The sequence below is a fragment of the Panicum virgatum genome, chromosome 6K (genome assembly GCF_016808335.1).
Source record: "Panicum virgatum strain AP13 chromosome 6K, P.virgatum_v5, whole genome shotgun sequence".
Taxonomy (NCBI): domain Eukaryota; kingdom Viridiplantae; phylum Streptophyta; class Magnoliopsida; order Poales; family Poaceae; genus Panicum; species Panicum virgatum.
In genome coordinates this window covers 11,702,617-11,726,435 of record NC_053141.1, presented here as the reverse complement: position 1 = coordinate 11,726,435, position 23,819 = coordinate 11,702,617, and the positions used below count along the sequence as shown (strand labels likewise).

The window sequence follows — 23,819 nt, the reverse complement described above, 5'->3', positions numbered from 1 at the left end:
GAAACTTTGACGAAAATACACCAGCAGATAATAGAAGAGAAAGAGCTAGGAAATGATATGTTGCTATGTCTGCTACTAAAAAACAAGATAGAATTTGTAAGCAGAAAATCACACGTGAAATTAACAGGAAAACTATAGAGGAGGCATGCAGAAATAGGTTGCAGAACCCTTGCTCACAAAATGACGAGCCCAGCGTTTCTAAATACCCTAATACCAGGAGTGCAACATCAGGTTATTGTATATATATACTTGTATAACATTAAGTTTATTTACATTTTGGGTTAAGACATTTTGATTGGTTCGTGCTTTGCTACCAGTTGTGAATGGTGGAAAACCAGAATATGACTCTGGTATTTGGGAACCGGATGATGAGATGTTAGCCGCACAAGAAGGTACTATTCAGTAGTTATTTTTAAACACCAATCACATTTAATTAATTAAGATATATAAGCTGTGTATGTAAATAGTAAAAGGGTTGATGCAGAGGAAGATTTGGATTGCAAAGTGCCGGATGATGGTCATAACACCAAACACATGATGCATGGTCCTTGTGGAGTTCTTAATAAAAATTGTGCTTGCATGCAAGATGGTGGATGCCGTTTCAAGTATCCTAAACAGTTCAGTGAGACCACAGAACAAGGAAAGGATGCATACCCTATATATAGAAGAAGAAACGATGGTCATAAGGTTTTTATGCGTAAGAAATGGCTAGATAATAGATGGGATGTACCACATAATCCAACGCTCCTGATGAGATATAACAACCACATCAATGTTGAAGTTTGCAGTAGTATCAAGTGCTGCAAGTATCTCTATAAATATATATAAAAGGGCACTGATTGTGCATCATTTGCAGTTGGGAATCATAATCAGAATGAAGAGATAGAGATCAATGAAATTAAACAGTACAGGAAGGCATGATGTATTACATCTATCGAAGCTGTATACCGACTCTATAGATTCCCATTGTATTCCATGAATCCCCCTGTGCTTCAAATACAAGTTCATCTTCCTGGGATGCACATGGTTCCATTCAATGATCACGACAACCTTGAGGATGTGCTAGAGCGCACTAAGAACCAGAGATCAATGCTTACAGAGTTCTTTAGAATGAGTATCGAAGATCCAAATGCCCGGAGATACTTATACAGGGAATTTCCAGAACATTATACATGGAACAAGTCCAAAAAAATTTGGAAACCTAGAACGAGAAGGTTCCAAATTGGAAGGTTGGTGTATGCATACCCATCTGAAGGTGAAAAGTTTTATCTTCGTGTGCTTCTAAACCATATTCGAGGTCCAACATCATTCACATCAATCAGAACAATCCGTGGTGTGGTCAGCCTAATATTTAGAGAATGCTGTGAGAAACTTGGACTTGTTGAATCAGATAGCTCACTTGATGCCGCACTTAATGAAGCAGTAACTTTTCAGATGCCATATGCCCTCAGAAGAATGTTCGCCACTATTATGGTTTTTTGCGAATACACGAATATCCGTGCCCCTTGGGAAAAGCTTTTTGATTCAATGGCTGAGGACTACCGTCATGTTCATGGAAATTATTCAAATGTTGAGCAGTTTGTGCTTCGAGACATTGCTGATATTGTTTCATCGATGGGTAAAGACATTAGAAATTATGGTCTGCCAACCCTACATCAATCTGGTAAGATAATTTATATATTTTGTTTCATGCCTTCCATTCTCATTAACATTATTTATACTATTAAATTCATTTTGAACTGAACTTTGACTGATATTTAAAATTTTACTCGAACAGATGATATGAGCAGAGACTATTATAGGGAACTAACTGAGGAGAAGAAAATTGTCGTTTATAATGAAGACTTAAAATTATCTGAATCGCATAATGCTGAGCAAATGGAAGGTTTTGACGAAATTTTGGATCATGTTATCAACAATAAAGGGAAAGTTTTTTTTTGTAGATGGTCCTGGTGGTACCGGGAAGACATATCTTTGTAGGACTCTTTTGGCCAGAATTCGATCCATGGATCGCATCGCAATAGCTACGGCTACATCTGGAATTGCAGCATCCATCATGCCTGGTGGCCATACAGCTCATTCGAGGTTCAAAATTCCCATAAAAATTGAAGATAACTCTATGTGCAACTTTACCAAACAAAGTGGTACTGCAGCACTCTTGCGTGAGGCATCTCTGATTATATGGGACGAGGTTGCCATGCCACGAAGACAGGCATTAGAGACACTTGATAGATCTTTACAGGATATTACAGAATGTGATTTACTGTTTGGGGGTAAAGTAATAGTGTTTGGTGGAGATTTTAGACAAATTCTGCCTGTTGTTACTAGAGGTACTAGAGCACATATTTGTGACGCCACTTTACTTCGATCATATATATGGGATGATATCAAGATAATACAGTTGAAGCAGAACATGAGAGCCCAGAATGATGTATGATTCTCGGAATTTCTATTAAGAATTGGTGAGGGAACAGAAAAGACCTTTCAAAATGATTATGTGCAACTGCCTGATGACATTATGCTTGAGTATACTGATGAGCAATCAATTGACACTCTCATTGATCATGTATTTCCTTATCTAGCTGCGAACTTTATCTCTGTCAATTACATGCGCGAGCGTGCTATCCTATCAACAAGAAATGAGCATGTTGATAATCTCAACGCTAGGATGATTGGAAAGTTTCCTGGAAATGAAAAGATTTACTACAGTCATGATTTCGTAGATGATGATTCAACTAATAACTATCCTCTTGATTTTCTTAACTCAATTACTCCAAATGGACTACCTCCGCATGAGCTTAAGATTAAGAAGAACTGTCCTGTCATACTCCTTTGAAATTTGGATCCTCATAATGGACTGTGCAATGGAACTCGACTTATAGTGAAGGCTTTTGAGGATAATGCAATTGATTGTGAAATTATAAATGGACAGCATGCTGGAAATCGAGTTTTTATACTGATTCCCTTGTCACCATCAGAGGATATTTCACTACCTTTCAAGTTCAAGAGGAAATAATTTCCAATAAGACTCAATTTTGCAATGACTATAAATAAAGCTCAGGGTCAAACTATACCGAATATTGGGATCTATCTTCCAGAGCCTGTTTTCTGTCATGTACAGCTATATGTTGTCTTATCAAGAGGTGTTTCACGTTCAACTACATGAATGTTGGCCAAACCTAACAAAGATGTGGATCCCTCTAGTAGAAGTACCAAAAATATTGTTTTCAGAGACATTTTACATACTTGAAAAATAGAACCATTCATACTTGAATACAGGTATTTCACTTGATATATACTATTTTCTTTGAAGTATCAATTGGTTTTTCTTGACATGCTTTCATGGTGCCATGATAGTGGAGATGGACACATCGTACAATCATTATTGGGATTGGAGATAGACGTCAAATCCTGATGACAAGTGGTGAATCTCCTTCATCATTTGAGTTGATTCTCATGTTATTTGGCGGAGCAGTTGAGGCATACATATTTCGGATATTGTACAGACTTGTTGTCCATCCAACTAAGAAGTATGTAAACATTGCATCGACAAATTGATATAGATAATTTGTCCGTCCTTCAGAATTTCTAAAATCACGATTGTTGGATTGTTGATTAGGTTTCCATTTCCATATATTGAAATCATGATTTTTTATTAGGCCCATAATCGAGACCATGTCGCCACGAAATTATATACGTTTTCACCAAAGCTGAGTTTTCGTTGCTGGTGGCCCCTAAAATTTAATTTGATCATTTTTTCGCAATATCACTCTTCGAACACGTGCGTGCCGCACGTGCACCCTACTAGTGAAGTAAAAGAGCAAAAAATTGACGGTCTGATGTATGTTTGGATAAACTTTATATTACCCGTAGCAATGCAAAAGCATTATATTAATTCTTATAAATTTAAATAAATTTATAGAAAAGAGTAAAATATTTTAAATGCTAAATAATTATAATTTAATCTATTATAAAATAGATTTTTATAGTTTACTTATTTATGTCAGATGTTAATATTCTTATATGAACAAATTTATTTTATAAATTTAATCAGACTACTTTAACTTAAAATAAACTAAAATATTTTATAGATTAGGACGGAGTACCTGCCTCGGCATAATTGGAAATATTTTATAAAGTATTTATACGTCGAGTTTAGTTTTGGGTGCATAATTGGAAATAGTTTCATCTGGGGTCTATCGCAAAATGGTTTTTGGAATGGGCTAAATTGGAAAAAAGCCACCCGCCCCAACCCCGCCCGGCCCCGCCGCCGCCCCCCACTCTGCCACGCCGCCGCCCGCGACCCTGCGCCTCCGCTCGGCCACACCAAGCCCGACTGGCGGCCGCGCGCTCCCAGCCCCCGTCCCCCACTCGTCCACTTCGCCGCCCGCTACCCTGCGCCTCCGCGCGGCCACGCCAGGCCCGTGCGACTGCGACCCTCACCAGTCACCCAGTCATCGAGACTCTGCGACCTAGGCGAGGTGAGCGTTGAGGAGCGGCGGCACCTCGGCACAAGCCCTGCGGCTGATACAGGGGTACTCCTACCCCCACTCGCCACGCGGGGATGTCGGCTGTGACCGCGGAGGCGGGGGATCCCGGGCTCGACGGCAATGAGGATTTCGAGGAGGATGACGAGGACGGGTTCGAGTTTGGGGACGCCGAGGAGGCGATGCAGTGCGTGGAGATGGCGGGCCGCAGCACCGCCGCCGGGGCGCTTCGTGCGCAAGGGCACGACTACGAGGCGCTCGCGGCGCACAAGCGCAAGGCCCTCGCCGAGGACCAGCCCCAGAGGTACGATTCCATTGGTCAATGCTCGATTGAAAATTGGGATACAGTCTGATTCACTGAACCTCTGGTAAATTTGGTTGCTCATGTTCCATCTAGACTTCAACTCATGTGTATTTGGCGCAATTTGCTTCGAGAGATGCGCACAGCACGTCATTCTGATTGCTTGACTCGCTTCACGGAGTAGTGGATTGCTCACTTCCAAGGGCCAGATTAGCTGTTCCAAGGGTACCTGTCTAATTCGATTGCTTATGCCATGATTCTGTATGGTTCAGTTGTTCATACTTGGTGGGGCTATCCTTATCCTGTGGTGCCAGTGGAAGTGCTATTTTTGGTCTGTAGTTTTCGGCTTCATGCATTGTGAAACCCATCATGTATTCTGTTACAAGGAACTGTGTTTGCAGTACATATGTTTGACAACTCTTGGGCATCTTGCAGGGAGGGTTCCAAGAGGCCAAGGCAGGATGAACTTACAGAAGCGGAAGCAGCAACCATGTTCGACCAACTGATGGAAGGCTTTGGTCTTCGGCGCAAAAGAAGGTCAAAAGAAGTATGGCACTCCTTTCCTTATGTCCTTAGCAGAAATTCTTCTTAAAATATTCCCTCGTGGTACTAATTGCATGGAGCAAACAGATGCAGTATGTTTCTATAGATCTTACAGAAATACTCTCTCTGTTCCAAATTATAGGCCGTTTTGCTTTTCTAAAAACATCATTTTGCTGTGCACCTAGATATACACCATGTTTAGATACATAGCAAAAAATATGTATTTGGAAAAGCCAAAACGACCTATAATTTGGAACGGGGGCAGTATTAAGAACATATTATTAGACTAAAGTCGCAGTCCACTGTAGAATTGCGTTCACTTTCATTTCTAGCTTCGTTTGAGAACAGATTAGCTGTTTCAAGCTCTTTGCTGAAGTTGTTTTCTTACTAATCTGGCAAACAGTTATTTTCTGGATTAATAGCAATTGATGTGTCATTATGTGTTCAATGCATATTTGATAGGATTAACAAATCAGTAATTTTCTTATTTTCTTTCATTTTCATCAGGGCAAGAAGAGGGGAAGAAAGAAAGGAACAAAAAATAAGGGCAGCCCTGAAGTAATGAAAAAATTGGGTGACGCTACTCTACTTTTTGCTGAAGAAAAATTTGACAAGGTCTAATCTCTAACTTGCCTACTTTGAACAAAATTTTTCGATTGTCTGTTACCTGCATACTTGTTCACAAGTTATTCAATGCATATGCCCAATTCTATGCAATGTTCTACTGGAAAAATCATGGCTTTTACTTATTTGCATGCTTTTTGAGCTTGGGAGTGAGCTTCTGCCCTAAAAATCAACGATCAATTATTGTTCAGCTGGATGCTTTGTTTTGGTGACCAAGATAACTGCTGCCTTGATGAGTTTCTGATGAACTAGAAGTTGATATGCATCAAATTAATCTGTCAGTTAAGTAAAGCAAATATTTGACACTGCCTTAACCTGTTATGTATATCCAACCTCGTAGCAACTTCCAGATGTTATTATTGTGATATTGTCTATGTATGTATATGCACTGTGAGCTAGTTTTTCTTGTACCTCACATCTAAGAGGACTGTAGATTATGATTCTTAAAAGGAGGAGGATTACCAGTGGATTCTCTTGCAAGTCTTTTTAACATCATCACGGTATGGTGACATGGTGTCTTTACCATTTAGCCGGGGTTGTTGAGACATACAAAATGGCTTCATGGAGTTTTTGACTATCGAATAACTCAACTTTTATCTACAAAATTCCGGATTAGCAATTATAACAGCTGTCTGCTTGAGATTCCACGAAACTCAAGTCTTTGAACATTGAATTTGTCTGACAGTAGTGTTGTGTTGGTGTCCTTCATTGCAGGCAATTCCTATACTACATGAGATCGTGCGAATTGCACCAAATTTGCCAGATTCATATTATCTACTTGGTAGCATTTATAACAAGACTGGTGAAGTAGATAAAGCCATAAACTTCCTGATGCTTGCCGCATATGTCTCCCCAAAGGATGCATCTCTGTGGAAGAAACTCATTCCCTTGGCAAAGTGAGTTTACTTCGTACTATTTTCCTTTTGATCTTTTTCTGTGAACATAATATTGATTTTTATTGCTGAATTTTCTTCATAATTTTCTTAGGAAAAAGATTTTGCATACATAGCTTAAATGAGATGATATTTGATCATTCTTTATACATTTGTTGAATGTTGAATGCATTGAAACTATGATTTCATACATATTCCTTATGTTTTGGATTCTTTATTGCAATATGACCTTTCCATATCAGCATGATGCTTATTAGGTAAGCAACAACTATCTGTATCCCCTGATTTGGAGTGATGGGAGACACATAGGGATGCAAGTTAGGCTTTGTGGTTCTGTTTTGCTCAATCTATAGTAGTATGTCTGAGACGAGTCTTCAAGCATTTTTTTTTAAAATTCAGTTTAGCTGTTTGACAGAATAGTATACTTCTGCACCCTCAGGTTTTTCTTTGATATAGTGTGACATGCATTCTACATTAGATGTTTCTTGTCTTCTTTGTAAGCGATTATAAATTTCACTGAGTGCTGATAATTTGACATGGTCAGTTGATTTTTCCTGGAGATATTTAAAAATAAAATAGAAATAGTGAGGTCATAGAATACTTTCTTACAGGAAAAAGGAAGATGCTTCTCTGGCAAGACACTGCATTTTAAAAGCAATGAGAGCAGACCCGGAAGATGTAGATCTGAAGTATCTTTGCGGTGATATGTATCGTAACCTTCGTGACTATCAAAAAGCTGCAGAGATATATGAGCAGATAGTTAGAATTTATCCTGCCAATATTGCCGTTCGTAAAGTAGCTGCACAGGTATGATGCAATTACAGTTTATTGTGATTTTTACTTGAGAGTTGAGATGGACTGTAATGTTAGGGCCTGCTTGGAGGAGTGGTTTTATGCTCAAAACCATTGGAATTTAGGCCTGTAGAATTGAACATTTGGATCTGCAAAAGTTGCTTGGATGGCCAATAGCCCCCAAAAGTTTACACTGTTTAGACCTAAAACATCCGAAGAAATAGAATCTCCTCCTGAGACGACAAATTTTTTTCTAATGAATGTCAGGGTAGTGACAGCCTTGATCGAATGTGTAGGATAGGTGGGAGGTGGTGACACACAACGACCAATCCTAAAAGACCACTCTTTCGTCTAAGGAAGTAAGGATGCCTAACCCCCGCACCTTGATCCCTCACTTAGTTGTGTCGTCTTCTTCCTATGACTCCATCGGTGCCACAAGCGCGCCTCCCTCTCCTAAGCCGTTTTCTACTGCAACTACCCTCTCCTACACTGCTGGCCTCACCTCCTTCTGCGGGCCACAACTGGTCAGCAAGGACACACTGATGTCTCCAGCACAACACCACTCCCCTGACCCCCTGCATCTGAATTGAGATCTCATCTGAAATTTCTTCACTTCTGAGATCCATTCTTATGTTCTGATCTTAAATTGGATGCCTTGATCTGATTTTTAGGCTCCAGTTTGAGCTCTGGTATGAAATTATTCAGTTTTGAGCTCCAATTTCAGTGCATGTCAATCTGATGAATTAATTTGTTGAGGATCTTGGTTTGATGTGTTGAAGTTCTCTGTGAAATTTTAAATGTGAATATTTCGATTATTTTTAAGCCTGTTGCTGCTGCTGCTGATTCGCTGTGTGCTGAGTCCTCCACGTCCTATCAGGGTGACGGGGCATGCATCATCTAAACGGAGCGTTAGGTTTCTGGGGCCACAAGTGTGCTTGGCTGGCAGCAATGAGCCCCGAGTTTCAGTTGAAGTTCCTTTTTGTTTTTATCATTTTACCTTGGTAGTGGAATGAAAACCGCTAACCCTAAGATATAGTGTAGTCTTATGCTGTACAATACACCATTGTAAACTTTTCAATGGTAAAAAAGTTACTAAGCATCCAAACAGGGCCCTAGTGGTCTAATGTAAGCCCACAACGGTAACCAGCACCTTGTACCAATATAGCCATATGTGCAAGAGTAACATGTTAAAAGAAGTACTAGTTTATCAATTCTTGGTCCAAGTTTTCTCAAAAGGCACATTACAAAGTTTTCAACGCCAATATTCTAATTCTCTCACCTTTGCTGAAGTTTTCTATTTTTTATGCATGAATTCCTGTAGGTTTGAGAAAACTACTGGGAAGCTGTCTGTGTGTCAAAATTATCCCCTAAACCATTGAGTGTGTATGTTATTGCTCACTGCTCGATTCTCAGTCTTGTTTTCACTTGAATTTGATAACTTTCAAGGACAAAATGCATCATTAAAACTGTTCCTTTTTTATAAAAAAAAAATCTTGCTAAAAATGTGAACTGACCTGGTTCGAATATCACAGTGGCTCTGTTTTGCAAACCCTGAACTTTGCACTTTTTGTCCCCTGTGTCGTATTTGTGTGTCATCCTACCGGTTTAGTTTTGGGCCACTTGTTGATTCTTACCTTTCTTTCAGATGTACAGAGAGTGTGGTCAAATTGACAAAGCTATTGATTTGTTGGAAGACTATGTTAATACTCAAACTACCAACAGTGACTGGAGTGTTCTAGATTTGTTGATATCCCTTTATTTGAGAAATAATGCTATTAGTGAAGCACTAAAGCAGATCGAGAAGGCACGCCTACAGTTGCGATCTCAACAGAAATTACCAGTACAATTGCAGGCGAAGGAAGTAATCTGCCATGCTTATCTAGGAGACATGAAACATGCTGAGGTTTGTTCCAAATGATTCTGTTGTATATCTCTTGACACAATCCATCCTTGTCTGATCGAATTCCCTCCTCCGCTCTCCTTAGTTTCAAGTAAAGTCAGAATTCCCTTCTGAATAGAGAGCTGTAAATTTGTTCTGTTGGATTAATTTGCGTTGCATAAAGTCACTGTTTTTTTCAAACTCACTTCAAAGTAGTACTAGTCTTATTACTTAGTTCCTCATGTTGCATTATTTCTGTGCAGATTTTCCTTAATGATGTGCACCTGGAGCCATCAAAAGATAGCACTGATGTGACTAAGGAGCTCGCAAGCAATTTAGAAACTATGGGACTATATGAGTATGCAGTGAAGTTTTACCTGATGATTGGAAATGTTGCTAATCATAATGATGTGAGTAACTCATTTGCTTCTTTTCATCTCTCCCCAACATATGTATGGAAGGGTTGATTTTGGGACTGAGATCGTGGCCGCAATATCTTTATTTTCCAACTCAAGTATCATATTTTTTACTGAAGACCTAGTATGATGCGTTCTGGACTAGACCTTGTAATTGCTAGTAAATCTTTGAGAGAGCAATAAATCCTGTTCATTGGAAAGATAGTTGAAGACAAGTGCGGTAGGACTATTGGTGTTTTATTCAAAATTTTCTTGAAAGAGGAAGATGGAGTAAAATTTGGATCATCTATGAATTGCTTTGGCATGAAGAAATCGTTGGATTGAACATGTAAGCTATATATTCATCGGCCAAGATTATATACACTGAATGCCTAAAACCCTTCATAGTTCGTACAGAAACAACTGGTAGATGTTGAACAGAAACATCACAAATTATGTGTTTGAGAGATCGATAGCATCATCTAGACATCCTATTTGGGAAGAGAAGCATTCCAAATTTGATTGGGATGTACATGCCCCATAGAAGCTGTTAGAAGCTCAATTCTAACTCTCATTGAGCTGAGAGGATGACACTCGAGCTGGGGAAGTTTTCTGGTTTTTCTTCATTCACACTCACAATGCCATGCCTTCCCAAGGGGGGGCTGGGGATACATTTATACAAGGGGCTGCAGGGCAGCCAAGCTAGATGCCAACTGAAAGGTAGTCAAGATGCTGTCCTTGCTGTCCTCTAGGGGCAGCAAAGCACAACGTGCTGCAGCAAGAGCATCTCCTCTTGTGCAGCCCCACAAAGACCAAGTACACCCACAAAGACCAAGTACACAGACTTATCCATCATTCTCCCCCTAAGTCTTGTGCGTCGTCTTGTGGGAAGATTGAACCATCCCGGTCCTGGAGCAGAGCTCAATGAACTTGATCCTCCCAAGGGGCTTGGTGAGCAGGTCCGCAAGCTGATCCTTGGTGTTGATGTAGCTCGCCTTGATGCTTCCTTCCTCCAAGCAGCCTCGGATGAAGTGATACCTCACCCGGATGTGCTTGCTCCGTTCGTGGAAAACGGGGTTCTTCGCCAAGGCCAGAGCGGACTTGCTGTCCACCCTGAGCTCCACTGCTCCAGTGTCTCTGCCGAGTAGATCACCAAGCAGTCGAGCGAGCCAGAGCGCCTGAGTCGCGCGGTGGAGGCCGCTATGTACTCGGCCTCGCAGCTGGACAAGGCCACCACCTGCTGCTTGACCGACTACCAGCTAACGAGGCACTTGCCGAGGAAGAAGAGGATCCCGCTCGTGCTCTTGCTGGTGTCGATGTCGCCGGCGTGGTCGCTGTTGCTGTACCCGACGAAGTGTGCCGCTCCGGGGCACCTCGGGTAGTGGAGACCGTGGTCGAGAGTCCCCGCAACATAGCGGATGATCCTCTTCACGGCCTGCTGGTGCTCCGTCGTCGGACGCTGCATGAACCGACTAACGTAGCCGACGGAGAACGCCAAGTCCGGCCGTGTGTGGGCGAGGTAGCGAAGGCTCCCCACAAGGCGCCGGTACTGGGTGGCGTCCACCTCCTCCGTCGTGCTGTCACGGCTCAGCTTCAGCCTCTCCTCCATCGGAGTGAGAGCTGGGTTGCAGTCGGTGAGCCCAGCTAGCTCAACGACGCGCTTGGCATAGGCGGTCTGTCGAAGCGTGATCCCGGAGTCGTCCTGGTGCACCTCGATCCCCAGGTAGAAGGAGAGAGGCCCCAGGTCGCTCATCTGGAAGGTGGCCTTCATCTCTTCCTTGAATGCCGCCACCTCCGCATCCTTGGTGCCGGTGATCACCAAGTCGTCGACGTAGACAACCACCGGCAGGGCATTTGCTCCATTGCCCCGCCGGTAGATGGCCGCCTCGTGCGGGCTTTGCTCGAAGCCCATCCCCTTGAGCGTGGAGTCCAGCTTGGCGTTCCACGCCCTCGGGGCCTGCCGCAAGCCATAGAGGGCCTTGCGCAGGCGTAGCACCTTGCCCTCCTTGCCGGGGATTGCAATCCCCGGCGACTTGTGCACGTAGACCTCCTCCCTCAAGTCGCCGTTGAGAAACGCCGACTTGACGTCCATGTGATGGACGCGCCAGCCCTCCTGGGCAGCCAGCGCAAGGAGAAGTCGCACGGACTCCATCCGTGCCACGGGAGCGAAGGCATCGTCGAAGTCGACCCCCTCCTGCTGCACGAAACCTCGTGCCACCAGACGAGCCTTGTGCTTGACGACGGTGCCGGCTTCATCCCTCTTCAGCTTGAACACCCACTTAAGGGTGATCGCGCGGTGACCACGAGGGAGGTCAGCAAGCTCCCAAGTGCGGTTCTTCTCAACTGCGTCCATCTCCGACTGCATCGCGGCACGCCATGCCGCGTGTCCCTCGGCCTCTGCGAAAGACCGAGGCTCGCCGTCGTCGCACGCGAGGTGCAACTACGCCTCCAGGTCGTGAGGCACCAGTCCCGGCACCGGCTGATCACCGAGAAGGTCCTCCATCGTACGGTACCGCAACGGCTCGCCGTCGTGGTACGCGTCGACGCGCTCCTCGTCGTGAGAGAGCGGAGTAGCGAACTCCACCGGACTGTGCTCAGCACGAGCAGGTGTCGAAGTAGACGTGCCCGGAGGAGTGGCTATCGGTACTGGAGTGCGCGGCGTCGCCGGCTGTGGTGGTGCAGCCGAGGAGCTCGGCGCAGCTGGAGTCGTAGCTGAAGGGCGTGGTGCCGCCGGTGTGGCGGGCGCCGGAGTCGGTGGAGGCTCGGGGACCGGGGTAGGCACGCTCGGCGAAGAATAGCTGCCTACTCCCCCAGCTCCCTCGAAGTGGACGTACTCGACAGTGAAGTCGTCGTACGTCGGAGCCGAGCCGTCGTCCACCGCCTTGTCCCACGCCCATCCTCGCCCTTCGTCGAACACAACGTCGCGCGCCGTGCGCACACGCTGTGTCTCCGGGTCGTGAATGCGGTAGGCCTTCGAACCCTCCGCGTAGCCGATGAACACTCCCGGAGTGCTCCTGTCGTCGAGCTTGCTGATGTGGCCAAGCTCCTTGGCGAACGCGAGGCAGCCGAAGACCCTCAGATGGGAGACCGCCGGCTTGCTCCCGTGCCAAGCCTCATACGGCGTCATGCCGTCGAGCGCCTTGGTGGGCGAGCGGTTGAGGATGTAGACGACCGTCACCACCGCCTCTCCCCAGTACAAGGCCGGCACCCCCCTCTGCTTGAGGAGGGCCCGAGCCATCCCCACAACTGTCTGGTTGCGCCGCTCGACGACGCCGTTCTACTGCGGGCTGTACGGTGCGGAGTAGTGGCGCTGGATGCCCTCAACCGCGCAGTACGCCGCGAACTCGGCCGCCGTGAACTCGCCGCCGTTGTCGGTGCGCAGCACGCGCAACTTGCTGCCGCTCTCCGCCTCCGCAGCAGCCTGAGTACGCCTGATGGCGTCCGCAGCCTCTCCCTTGCTGCCGAGGATCATCACCCACATGAAGCGGGAGAGGTCGTCGACGAGCAGCAGGAAGTAGCGCCGTCCTCCTGGTGTGACCGGTGTCACCGGGCCACACAAGTCCCCGTGTACGAGCTTGAGCCGCTCCCTGGCTCGGAAGCTCGCCTGCTGGGGGAAGGAGTGTCGCCTTTGCTTCGTCAGTACGCAGACGTCGCAGAGCTGCTCCACGTGGTCGAGGCTCGGGAGGCCTCGCACCATCTCCTTAGCGCTGAGCCGCTTCAGGGCCTCAAAGTGAAGGTGCCCAAAGCGCTCGTGCCACTGCCACGCCTCGTCGTCCCTGCGAGCTGCAAGACAAAGAGGCTGGGCCACCCCGACGTGGAGGATGTAGAGGCGGTTCTTCCCTCGAACCACCCTGGCGAGAAGCTAGCGACGGTGGTCCCAGATGCGGAGGACCCCGCTGTCGATCACCACGCGGGAGCCGCTCTCATCGAGCTGCCCAAGGCTGATGATGGAGTTCCGCAGCGCCGGGATGTAGTAGACTCCGGTGAGCATCCGGTGCTCTCCGGACTTGGCGGTGAAGATCACGGAGCCCACGCCCTTGATCTCCACGGCGGAGGAGTCCCCGAACCTGACGGAGCCACCTACGTCGATGTCCAGGTCGGAGAAGAACTCCCGCCGCCCGGTCATGTGGTGCGTGGCGCCGGAGTCGAGGTACCAGCCGTCGACCCTGTCGTCGTCGGAGCCGTTGCCGAGGAGGACTCGGGCACGCGGCTCGTCGAGGTGGAGTAGAGCGGTGGCAGGCGGTGCCGTCGGATGCGGCTCCATGTCCCCGTGGAGGAGGAACAGAGCCGGCTCGTCATCCGGCTGGGTCTCCGCGACGTGGGCTTGGCCCCCACGCCTCCGCTGCGGGCAGTTCCTGGCCCAGTGGCCGGGCCTACCACAGTTGTGGCAGGCGTCGTCTTGTGCCGCCTTGGGCCTATCGGCGGCGCCGCCCTGAGCATCTCCGCGGGCGCCACCCTCGGCGCGCCCTCGTGCCCTGGCTTGGGCACCTCCGCGCCCCTTTCGCGGCTTGCCGCGCTTGCGGCCACCAGTCGAGGAAGATGGCTCCCCCCTCCTCCTGTCACCGCGCCGGGCCTCCCACTGCTCCTGAGTGAGGTGGAGCTTTCCACCGATGGAGATGCCTCCCGAGGGAGGCTGTGGCTCGTCGCTGTCGACGACCTTGAGGCGACCTATCGCTTCCTCGATCGTCATGGTGGAGAGGTCTAGCAGAGACTCGATCGAGCGAGCGGTCTGCCTGTACCTCTCGGGGACGCAGCGGAAGAGCTTCTCGACAGCTCTCTCCTCGTCGTAGGTGTCGTCGCCGAACTGCACCATCTTCTGCAGCAGAGTGTTGAGACGGAGAGCGAAGTCATCAACATCCTCACCTGGCTTGAAGACCAGGTTTTCCCACTCCTTGCGAAGTGCCTGTAGAGTGGTCTTGTGGGCTCGATCGCTGCCGATGCGTGCCGCAGCGATGGAGTCCCAGGCCTCCTTGGCAGTTCGCTTCTTGGAAAGCGTGAACTGCATCTCGGGCGGGGCTGCTGCGATGAGAGCATCCAGCGCCCGTCGATCCTCATCGTAGTCGACGTCGCCGTACCGGACTGCCTCCCACATATGCCGCACCTGGAGCTTCACCTCCATGACCGCGGCCCACTCGACGTAGTTGGTTTTGGTGAGGGTGGGCCACCCACCGCCGGGACCGACGTCCCTGACCACCGCCTGGAAGCCATGGTAGCCGGGGGCGCCGCCGCCGGCCTGCGCGCCGCCTCTTGGGCCGCCGCCGCCGGCCTGCGCGCCACTGCCAGGGGCGCGGCTGCCAGCCTGTGCGCCGCCGCCGCCCTGCGCGTCGCCGCCAGGAGCGCGGCCGTCAGCCTGCGGGCCGCCGTCGCCGTCGCCGGGCGCGTGAGCCACCAGGTCACCGCCGCGGGGCGCGCGGGCCACCAAATTGCCGCCGCCGGGCGCGCCGTCGTCCAGGCCCACCACGCGGTCCGCTCCTGCGCCCTCTCCCTCGCCAACTCCTCAAGGTCCATGTCGGCGGTGGTGTCGCCGGCGATGGAGCCGCTGAGGCTGCCGCGCAAGGTCTCAACTTCAACCTTCGCCGCACGCGCTGCATCTTCCGCCTCCTCTGCTTCCACCTCCGCCCTAGCCGCTGCTAGCTCCGCTGCAGCCAGCCTAGCCGCCCTCGCCGCTGCTGCAACGGCTTGAGCCGTCGCTCGCCTGCGTTCCTCTGCTGCGGCGAGCTCGGCGTCTCGCTGACGCCGTGCGCTCGAGGCGACCGAGCGCTGAGACGGTGCGTCGGACATGGCGCGCCTCCAAGGGGCTGCTGTGTGGAGAAGAGGAAGGGAAAGGGGAAGCAGCCGGTGGTGCAGCAGCAGCTGCTGCAGCGGCTGGTGCAGCAGCTGCTGCTGCTGCGTTAGCTGCTGGTGGTGGTGGCTGGGCTGCTACAAGCTCTTGGGAAGGAGAGGAGCAAGAGATATCCAACCTACAGGAAAGTACGGCTCTGATACCAGTTGTTAGAAGGTCAATTCTAACTCTCATTGAGCTGAGAGGATGACACTCGAGCTGGGGAAGTTTTCTGGTTTTTCTTCATTCACACTCACAATGCCATGCCTTCCCAAGGGGGGGCTGGGGATACATTTATACAAGGGGCTACAGGGCAGCCAAGCTAGATGCTAAGGACACTAGTCCAAGATGCTAACTGCTAGTCCTAACTGCTGTCTGTCCTAGATGCCAACTGAAAGGTAGTCAAGATGCTGTCCTTGCTGTCCTCTAGGGGCAGCAAAGCACAACGTGCTGCAGCAAGAGCATCTCCTCTTGTGCAGCCCCACAAAGACCAAGTACACCCACAAAGACCAAGTACACAGACTTATCCATCAGAAGCCTCAATAGATACACGTGATCCAAACTCCAAGCATGCCTCCCAAAACTTTTAAAAATTGCTTGGCAGCATTGTACTTCATTATCTTATTGGTTTGAGCGTTTCCATATTGCCAAAGACTGAGCAACATTCATTTTTTTTCATGCATATTAATTCATCGAGTGAGGTCTGTAGATCACCTTTTCATGGATCTTGGCTATGTAACACATGTGGCAAGATTTTCCTGAAGAAAGCCGAGCCTAGCTCAGTTGGTTGAGGGTGTGGATGTACACCTAGACCACCCAGGTTCAAGTCCTCAATTCCTCATTGAGGCAAATTTTTGGCACCTACTTTCTTCTTAATATAATAAAGCCACCTGGGCCTCCTAGATTGCTCTAGTTTTTTAGAAGTTTATAAGATTTCTGGAATAATTTGTTTGGTACATCTGTTCAAGTTTTTAAATTGTTCTGTTGATTTTTATGGTACAACTGCATGCTAGCTTTGCTTTGTTTTTTTTTTTTTGAGAGAGAATGTTAGTTTCGCTTTCTTAATCTTCTTTGCTGATTTTTCTGATATACTTCTTGTTTCAGGGCAGTTCATATATTGATCACAAAGAATTGGGTAGTTCATATGTCAAAGTCGCTCAGTGCTTCATGGTCTTAGGGGACAAAAGAAATGCCATTCCTTATTTTTATAAAGGTTATGATTCATTACCTTTAGGAAGCACTTCTATGCTTGACACTAGTTGAAGATAGACTCTCAAAGGTTTATTGTAAGTGCAAATTGCACCATAGTTCTTCTGAGTATTGGTCTGGACTCCCTTAGTTTTAGATGGCTTTAGAAAAGGGTCTTCACTTTTGCGGTTACCTTAAATGAAGAGAAGCTTATGTCCTGTCCCTTATTTTCTCATGTTCTATGATATTCGATTGATTCTGATTACACTTGTATAATAGTTGCTTTTTATGTACTTATTAATCGACGCTTAAGATCAGTCTAGTCTACCTTTAATTTCATCATTGATGGACCTTTCTAAGGAGTCCTTGTTTTTGTGCTTCATATATATTCAACGCCTGGTTCTGACATGCATAGTTCTTAAAATAATAATTATATGGCATGCTCTAGTTCTGTGCTAGAATTCTTCTCTACTGTCATTATTGACATAGTGTCTTTCTTCCTTTTACGTCTTAGCTTTACAAAGCATAAAGGATAATATCGATATACGATTGACCTTATCCTCCCTCCTTATTGATGAGGACAAGACAGATGAAGCTATCACTTTGCTTTCTCCTCCCAAAAATCCAGGTATAGTACTTACTGAGCCGCTTTGTGCAACTTGTTGATGTCTTTTTCAGTGTTTTTATATGATTTTTGCAGAGTTGCAGTCTGCTAACACTCCAGACCAACACAAACCTTGGTGGTGTGATGGGAGAGTAAAAATGCAGCTTGCAAAAATTTATTATAATAAAGGCAAGCTGGAAGACTTTGTGGATACAATTTTTCATCCTATTCTAGAAACATTGAATGTTGAATATGCTAATCGAAAGGTACAATGATCCTTTCCATGTATGGTGTTCATGCATGGCTTGATCAAGCTGTGCATATGATGGCTGCCATTTTCAAGTCTACTATTTTTATATATTCCTTTTTAATTATTCTACATTTAAATGGAAATATGCTTTCCATATCATTTTCCTCCATGCCATGATTACGTTCTATGATAACAAGTGCTGCAGCAACATTGTCTTAAAAAAATTGCAGACACCAGCCATTGTGATCATGACATTCTTAACAAACATCACTACCAAGTCAAAAGCCATGAATTCTTATTGATGGAACTACTTCATTGTCTGCGTAAATGGTCAGAAATTCAAAGTTCTTAAAACTATGCTTGTTGAATTCCACGCTGGTGAAGTGAGCATGGGGACTTTGTATAATAAATATCAGAAAATTGGTTACTGAAACATTAGTATATATTGTATGTGAATCTACAATACTCCCTCCATTCCAAAATGTAGGTCGTTTTGGCTTTTCCAGATTCATATATTTTGCTATGTACCTAGACATATGTTATATCTAGATGCATAGCAAACACTATGAATCTAGAAAAGCTAAAACAACCTACATTTTGGAACGGAGGGAGTACATTTAAGTTATTTTCTTGATGAGCAATATGTGATAGGCAGAGCTCTTGATGCTAATTTCTAATTACGTTCAATCAGGTCAAGCCAATGAGAAAGCTTACAAATACTGTTCTGCATGAAAGAGTTAAAGTATTGGGGGAACCACGTCCAGATAGTATATTTCAAGGATTAAGGCCAATAGCATCACCTGGGGAGTTGTAAGTACACCATTTTTTCATGGCCAATTCTAATTTTAGTCAATGACGCTAACTTTCTGCAAGCATATGCAATATTGATTACTTGTAGCATGCTTCCTAGCTATGCCCAGATTTGTGTACTTCAGGTTTTCACCTATCTATTTCTCTTGCTGTTGTGAAATTTGTGAGAAGTGCATGATTCGATGTTTCCATAACTTTCAAAAACAATCATAACATGTTTGTGTATAATGATCAATATACGAGGCAGATGTATCTGTATTATGTAATTGAATCTGGAAAAGATGCGCACTTCATCACAAACTATATCATTAAGGGTCTGGTGATGCATGGGATGTTGTATATAGCTGACTATAACAGTGACACGGGATGGCATTTCTGTCATGTGATCGTATGTGTTGCACTTGTTTCTTATTCTCTTTCGTTGCATAGTTTATTTGCTATATTTGATAGTATTAATCTTTCGATATCATTATTTATAATTGACTCCATTCTATCTCTGATTATTAACTGTGTTGATTATTTGTTCCACGTTTTTCTTTGAAGATACTGATATATTATTGAATTGGAAATAGACAAAAGGCAAATAGAGCAAAGAAAATTATGGAGAAAAGAGCAGCTTCAAATGAGGAATTAAAACCTGCTGATTCGGTATTAATTTTTTGCTGGTGAATCTAGTTTTAGTTACTTTTCTCCTTGATAAACTCTAAATGCCTTTCTTATTTGATCTTTTCAGCAAAGAACAAAGCAAGTTCCTCCTCTTCCTGGTCTATTGACAAATATGGAGCATCATCAACTTGTGTTAAATGTTTGTATCTGCCCAAGTCTCTTTTCCTTTTCTGCCCTAAGGTTTCATCTTTACAATTGCCTCTCGTACGGTACATTGGCCTATAATCATAAATTTTGAGAAACTTGCACCAGAAGTTACTAAACAAGTTTGGCAGTTTAAGTTTATGGCCCTTAAACCGTTGTGTATTTTATGTCCAGAAACATGCATCTATTGAATACCTAATTGCCCATGAGTAGAGATCTGGATTGGTGGTGTGGGAATGTTTCTTCATGACTTAAAATAATCTTGTTAGCAAATCAGCATCTCCTGCATCTTACTAATTAGTATGTATTTGCTTATTGTTGACAATTTCATGCACTCTAAGAGTTCTTGTGTGAAGAAACAGAATAGTATGCTAGAACGTTTTTAGTGCATAAAGTTGTCAACAGTAAGCTAATAGCATAATACATCCGAATTAGCACATGAAGTTGAGAATAGCTGAAGAACAAGTAACCGCCACTTAGTGTGGTGATGGAGGCGTGAGGGTATAACCCCACTCACCAAAGTTCAAGTCATGGTGCCTACTTGTGGATTACATTCAAATATTGTAGTCGTGTGATAGGAAGCATACTTGTGTGTGCGAGTGTGTGGTGTAGGCGTGTGTTATCCTTGTAATCACAAAAGAAAATAAAAGAATAGTTGAAGTGTACCTTTTTATTATTGGGATTTATATCTTTTCATTTGTAAGTATAGTTGATTTTTAATCGTTATGTGTCTGCTGCTTAGTGTATTCCATACTCTTAAATATTTGACCAATAATCATATAGATCCATAACTGATACGGATAATATTGATACTGAAGGACAGCATAGTGATCATGTGTTATTTGTATGACACCTACTTCGATAGTATTTATGTAAAGTCACTTTTCTTCTTTTGGTGCTCCTTTCTAGCCCTATACTGACTATTAAGATGGCCTTTTCTGGCTTTTTGTAGCTTTGTCGGACTTTAGCATTGCTGCAGCGATATTGGGATGCACTGCAGATTATCAACCGCACTCTCAAACTTGGAAATGATCTACTCACAGATGACAACAAAGAGGAACTCAGATCCTTGGGTGCTCGTAAGATCTATTTACCTAACTATAGCGTGCACCATCATAAAATCGGGTCATAAGGAACATTATCTTGTGCTTTCAACTTGACACCAGATATTCAACAATTTCTAGGCAAAGAATCGTAGACTAAGTAAAAAGGCATTAAATAGAAAAGAGCGAAGTGCATAGCCAGTGTTTTTAGTTTGTAAACAAGCTATCTTTTTAATTTTGCAGAAATAGCTTATAGAGCTCCAGATCCCCGTCATAGCTTTAAGTATGTCCGATATGTTGTTCAGCAGCACCCATATTCTCTCTCTGCATGGAATTCCTACTACAAAGTGATATCAAGGTGAGTATTTAGAATCTCATATAATACAGTTAGTTTCATTTTCTATTTATCACTTTATAATTAACTTTCAACACATTATTCTGTTTTAATGTTGTATACTAGTGATGACGCATTCTGATCTAATAATTTTTTTTTGCACCCCTAAAGCAATTTACATATGGGATAAGTCCGATTTACACCCTCGAACTATCACAAAAGTTTGATTTTCAACCTTCAACTACGAAACCGGATAGCAGAGGCCATCCGACTGTTGAAACCGGGCAAATTTAGCCCCTTAGGTGGTTTTGAAGGTGGTTTTCCATTTTTTTGTGAGAATTACAAATATTCAAATTCAAACTAGAAATTCATAAGTAATTCATTTTAGTTCAAAAAATTACGAAATAGGTATCAAAAGTTTTCTAAAAATGTAACCTATATGTTGGCACAATACTTATTAGTTATTCAGATCTCTCTAATTATGTAGGATTCTGATCTGCCAGGAGATTACTTTCAAATACTTTGGATAGTCTTGTTAGGAAACTGATAATTGGCTTATCGCTGCTATCCCAGTCTTTGAATTCTGAGATATTAATCATGCTGTACTTTTGCATATGTTTCTATCTCTAGGAGTGAAACTAAATAAACATAGTCAGATGTTTCAAATTTATATTTTATTATGGCATTTGCTTTGCAGAATAGAGGACAGGTTTCCACATCATTTCAAATATATTCTTCGAACAAGAGAAGAAAAGCCTGACTGTGTGCCTCCTATAATCATATCCGGGCATCGATTCACTGCTATAAGTCAGCATCAGTCAGCCGCCCGGGATTACCTAGAAGCTTATAAATTGGACCCAGAAAACCCTCTTATTAATCTCTGTGTAGGTATGTCATCAGACACCGTAGTCATGTTATTTAGTATCAATATGCATCGCTGCATCAGTATATGAGTTATCAGTCATGTTGCTATCCAATCTTTGCAGGCACTGCCCTGATTAGTTTAGCCCTTGGCTTCAGGCTTCAGAATAAGAACCAGTGCATCGTCCAAGCTTTTGCATTCCTATATAGATATCTGCGCCTTTGTGGGGATAGTCAGGTTCGGTACTATTTTTTAAAATATCTTCACGAGTAATGCTCTTAACTTGAGTCCCTAAACTGGGATTATGATTTATTGCTCCCGAAGTGTATCGGCTTAGCACGTTTCTGGTTTAATTGTGGCATGCCAGCAAGAGTTACACAGCGAGATTATGTTTTGGCTTTGCAGGAAGCCTTGTACAACATTGCTCGGGCATATCACCAGATTGGCCTGAATACCTTAGCAGCTGTTTATTATGAGAAGGCTTTAGCGATTGAGGAGGAAGATCATCCCATTCCCAAGCTTCCGTACGAGGCTGGTTCATGCGCGCAGGAGGATCCGAGACCAGGATATTGTGACGTACGAAGAGAAGCTGCCTTCAATCTGCATCTTATCTACAAGAAAAGCGGAGCGACCGATCTCGCTAGGCGGATTCTGAAAACTTACTGTACTTTTTAGGAACTTGTGCTTATTGTTGCCTGGAACTGAATTAGCAAATACATAACCCTACATGGGCTCTCAGTAATCCAGGATCAATCTAGTCTATACAGGTAGAATACTTATGTATGTCAGTAATGTCAATGAATAATTAATCAGCAATCGATTACATATGGGAGAGAAGAGTAAGCTGAGATCAAAATGTGTTCGACACATTCCAATATGGTCGCACCAGGTCCCACTAGTTATATGAGGAAGCCCCCATTCACTCTGATATGAGGAAGGAATTGTACTATCTCAGACTAGTGTTGGATAGAGCTTCCAAGATTTCTTCCACTTAGCCTGAACAAAACCATTGGGCTTGCATTTTGGTGGTTCGTGTGATGTGTTATCAGAAACTGCAATTTGCTCTGAAAGAGTAGACAAGCCATGGCTGATATTTGTTGGTGGCATAATCTGAACACTGAAAGGTTAGTCACAATCAATTGTTCATGACGCAAATAACATGTATTGGTATAAAAAAATAATGGTGGAATCAGGTTGGGATGAGCACTAGGAATGCAATCTTAAGGTGAGGTTGGTTTATGGAGTTCATCCTGTGAAGGTAGCACAAGAATCGATTAACGGAGGGAGTGGTCGAGTGGATAAGCAAATGGCAGGAAAGAAAGGGTGGCGATTGGGCCCGGGGATATGGAATCTATATGGGATATTTGTATGAGCCAAAAGCAGATGCAACTTGCATTTTTTGTGCTGTTCTGGCCCCAGCACTCTCATCATCCAACCTTGCTCGCCCGTATCACTGTCAGAAGTCACTAATCACTACTGAGCACTGACTTGTTGGTACGAATTGCTCTGTAATTCTGTATCTTTTTTTTTCGTATGATTTCTCATACCTAACCTCCTAGAAATAATTAGGAATTGTTCAGAGATACCGAGGGTCTATTTGGGATGTGGAAATATCACAAGATTTTAGCAGGAACTTTGTATCTCCGGGGTTTTGTTCCGAATGAATCTTAAATTGAAAGCGAGAATAAATGAATTTTGAACAGGAGCTGCTTTCATAGGACAGCATTCAATTACTTGATGATGCCAGCATGCTGAGGTGGACTTGCTCCCGGGAGTTCGTAAAAGAAAAATCGTTGGTGCACACAAAGGTTGTACCTAATAAAATGGAAAGAATTTTATGAAATTAATGGTGAATTGCCTACTTGTCGCAAGCTATGCTCTCTATATATTATATATCTGATTTCTCTTTGGGTTCCATAGGCTGCCACTACCTGCTCTCTGTCTCTTAGTGGATATGTAAACTATTGCACATGCATAGTTTTATCTCTTTAATAATAAAAAAAATATAGCATTACTAACTGAAACTAGTAAAAATCAGCTAGAGATTCAACTAGCAAGGGGTTAAAACCAGGAATTAACTCAACTAATATTTTATCTAGAAAAAACTACTATTTTCATTACTAAGGGTGTTAAGGGTCGTTTAAAAAAAGGGTGTCAAGGGTCCCTTTTGACCTAAACAAACA

At 44.5% G+C, this 23,819-nt stretch overlaps 1 protein-coding gene across 2 annotated transcripts; it reads left to right on the top strand.

Annotated features, from left to right (window-relative positions):
• Positions 1-4,273: 4,273 nt before the first annotated feature.
• LOC120711755 (general transcription factor 3C polypeptide 3-like) lies at positions 4,274-22,595 on the top strand. Of its 2 annotated transcripts, XM_039997383.1 has the most exons (19): positions 4,665-4,791; positions 4,885-5,013; positions 5,224-5,335; positions 5,839-5,946; positions 6,670-6,851; positions 7,460-7,655; positions 9,286-9,543; positions 9,783-9,929; positions 16,840-16,948; positions 17,438-17,551; positions 17,624-17,793; positions 18,469-18,587; positions 19,160-19,235; positions 19,321-19,392; positions 20,350-20,476; positions 20,684-20,798; positions 21,472-21,662; positions 21,761-21,873; positions 22,042-22,595. In XM_039997383.1, the coding sequence occupies exons 3-19, from the start codon at positions 5,279-5,281 to the stop codon at positions 22,309-22,311; spliced, it is 2,424 nt and encodes an 807-aa protein (XP_039853317.1). In that variant the 5' UTR covers positions 4,665-4,791; positions 4,885-5,013; positions 5,224-5,278; the 3' UTR covers positions 22,312-22,595. The 2 variants fall into 2 exon arrangements, with proteins under 2 accessions (XP_039853316.1, XP_039853317.1); XM_039997382.1 differs by lacking the exon at positions 4,885-5,013 and having other exon boundaries at positions 4,274-4,791.
• Positions 22,596-23,819: the final 1,224 nt, after the last annotated feature.

Bases quoted from the DNA above. Each gene is read 5' to 3' on its own strand.
- LOC120711755 (XM_039997382.1), top strand. From the start codon at position 4,565: ATGTCGGCTGTGACCGCGGAGGCGGGGGATCCCGGGCTCGACGGCAAT. The intron at 7,656-9,285 runs GTATGATGCAAT...CCTTTCTTTCAG, and splicing joins TTCGTAAAGTAGCTGCACAG to ATGTACAGAGAGTGTGGTCA. The intron at 16,949-17,437 runs GTTATGATTCAT...TTTACGTCTTAG, and splicing joins CATTCCTTATTTTTATAAAG to CTTTACAAAGCATAAAGGAT.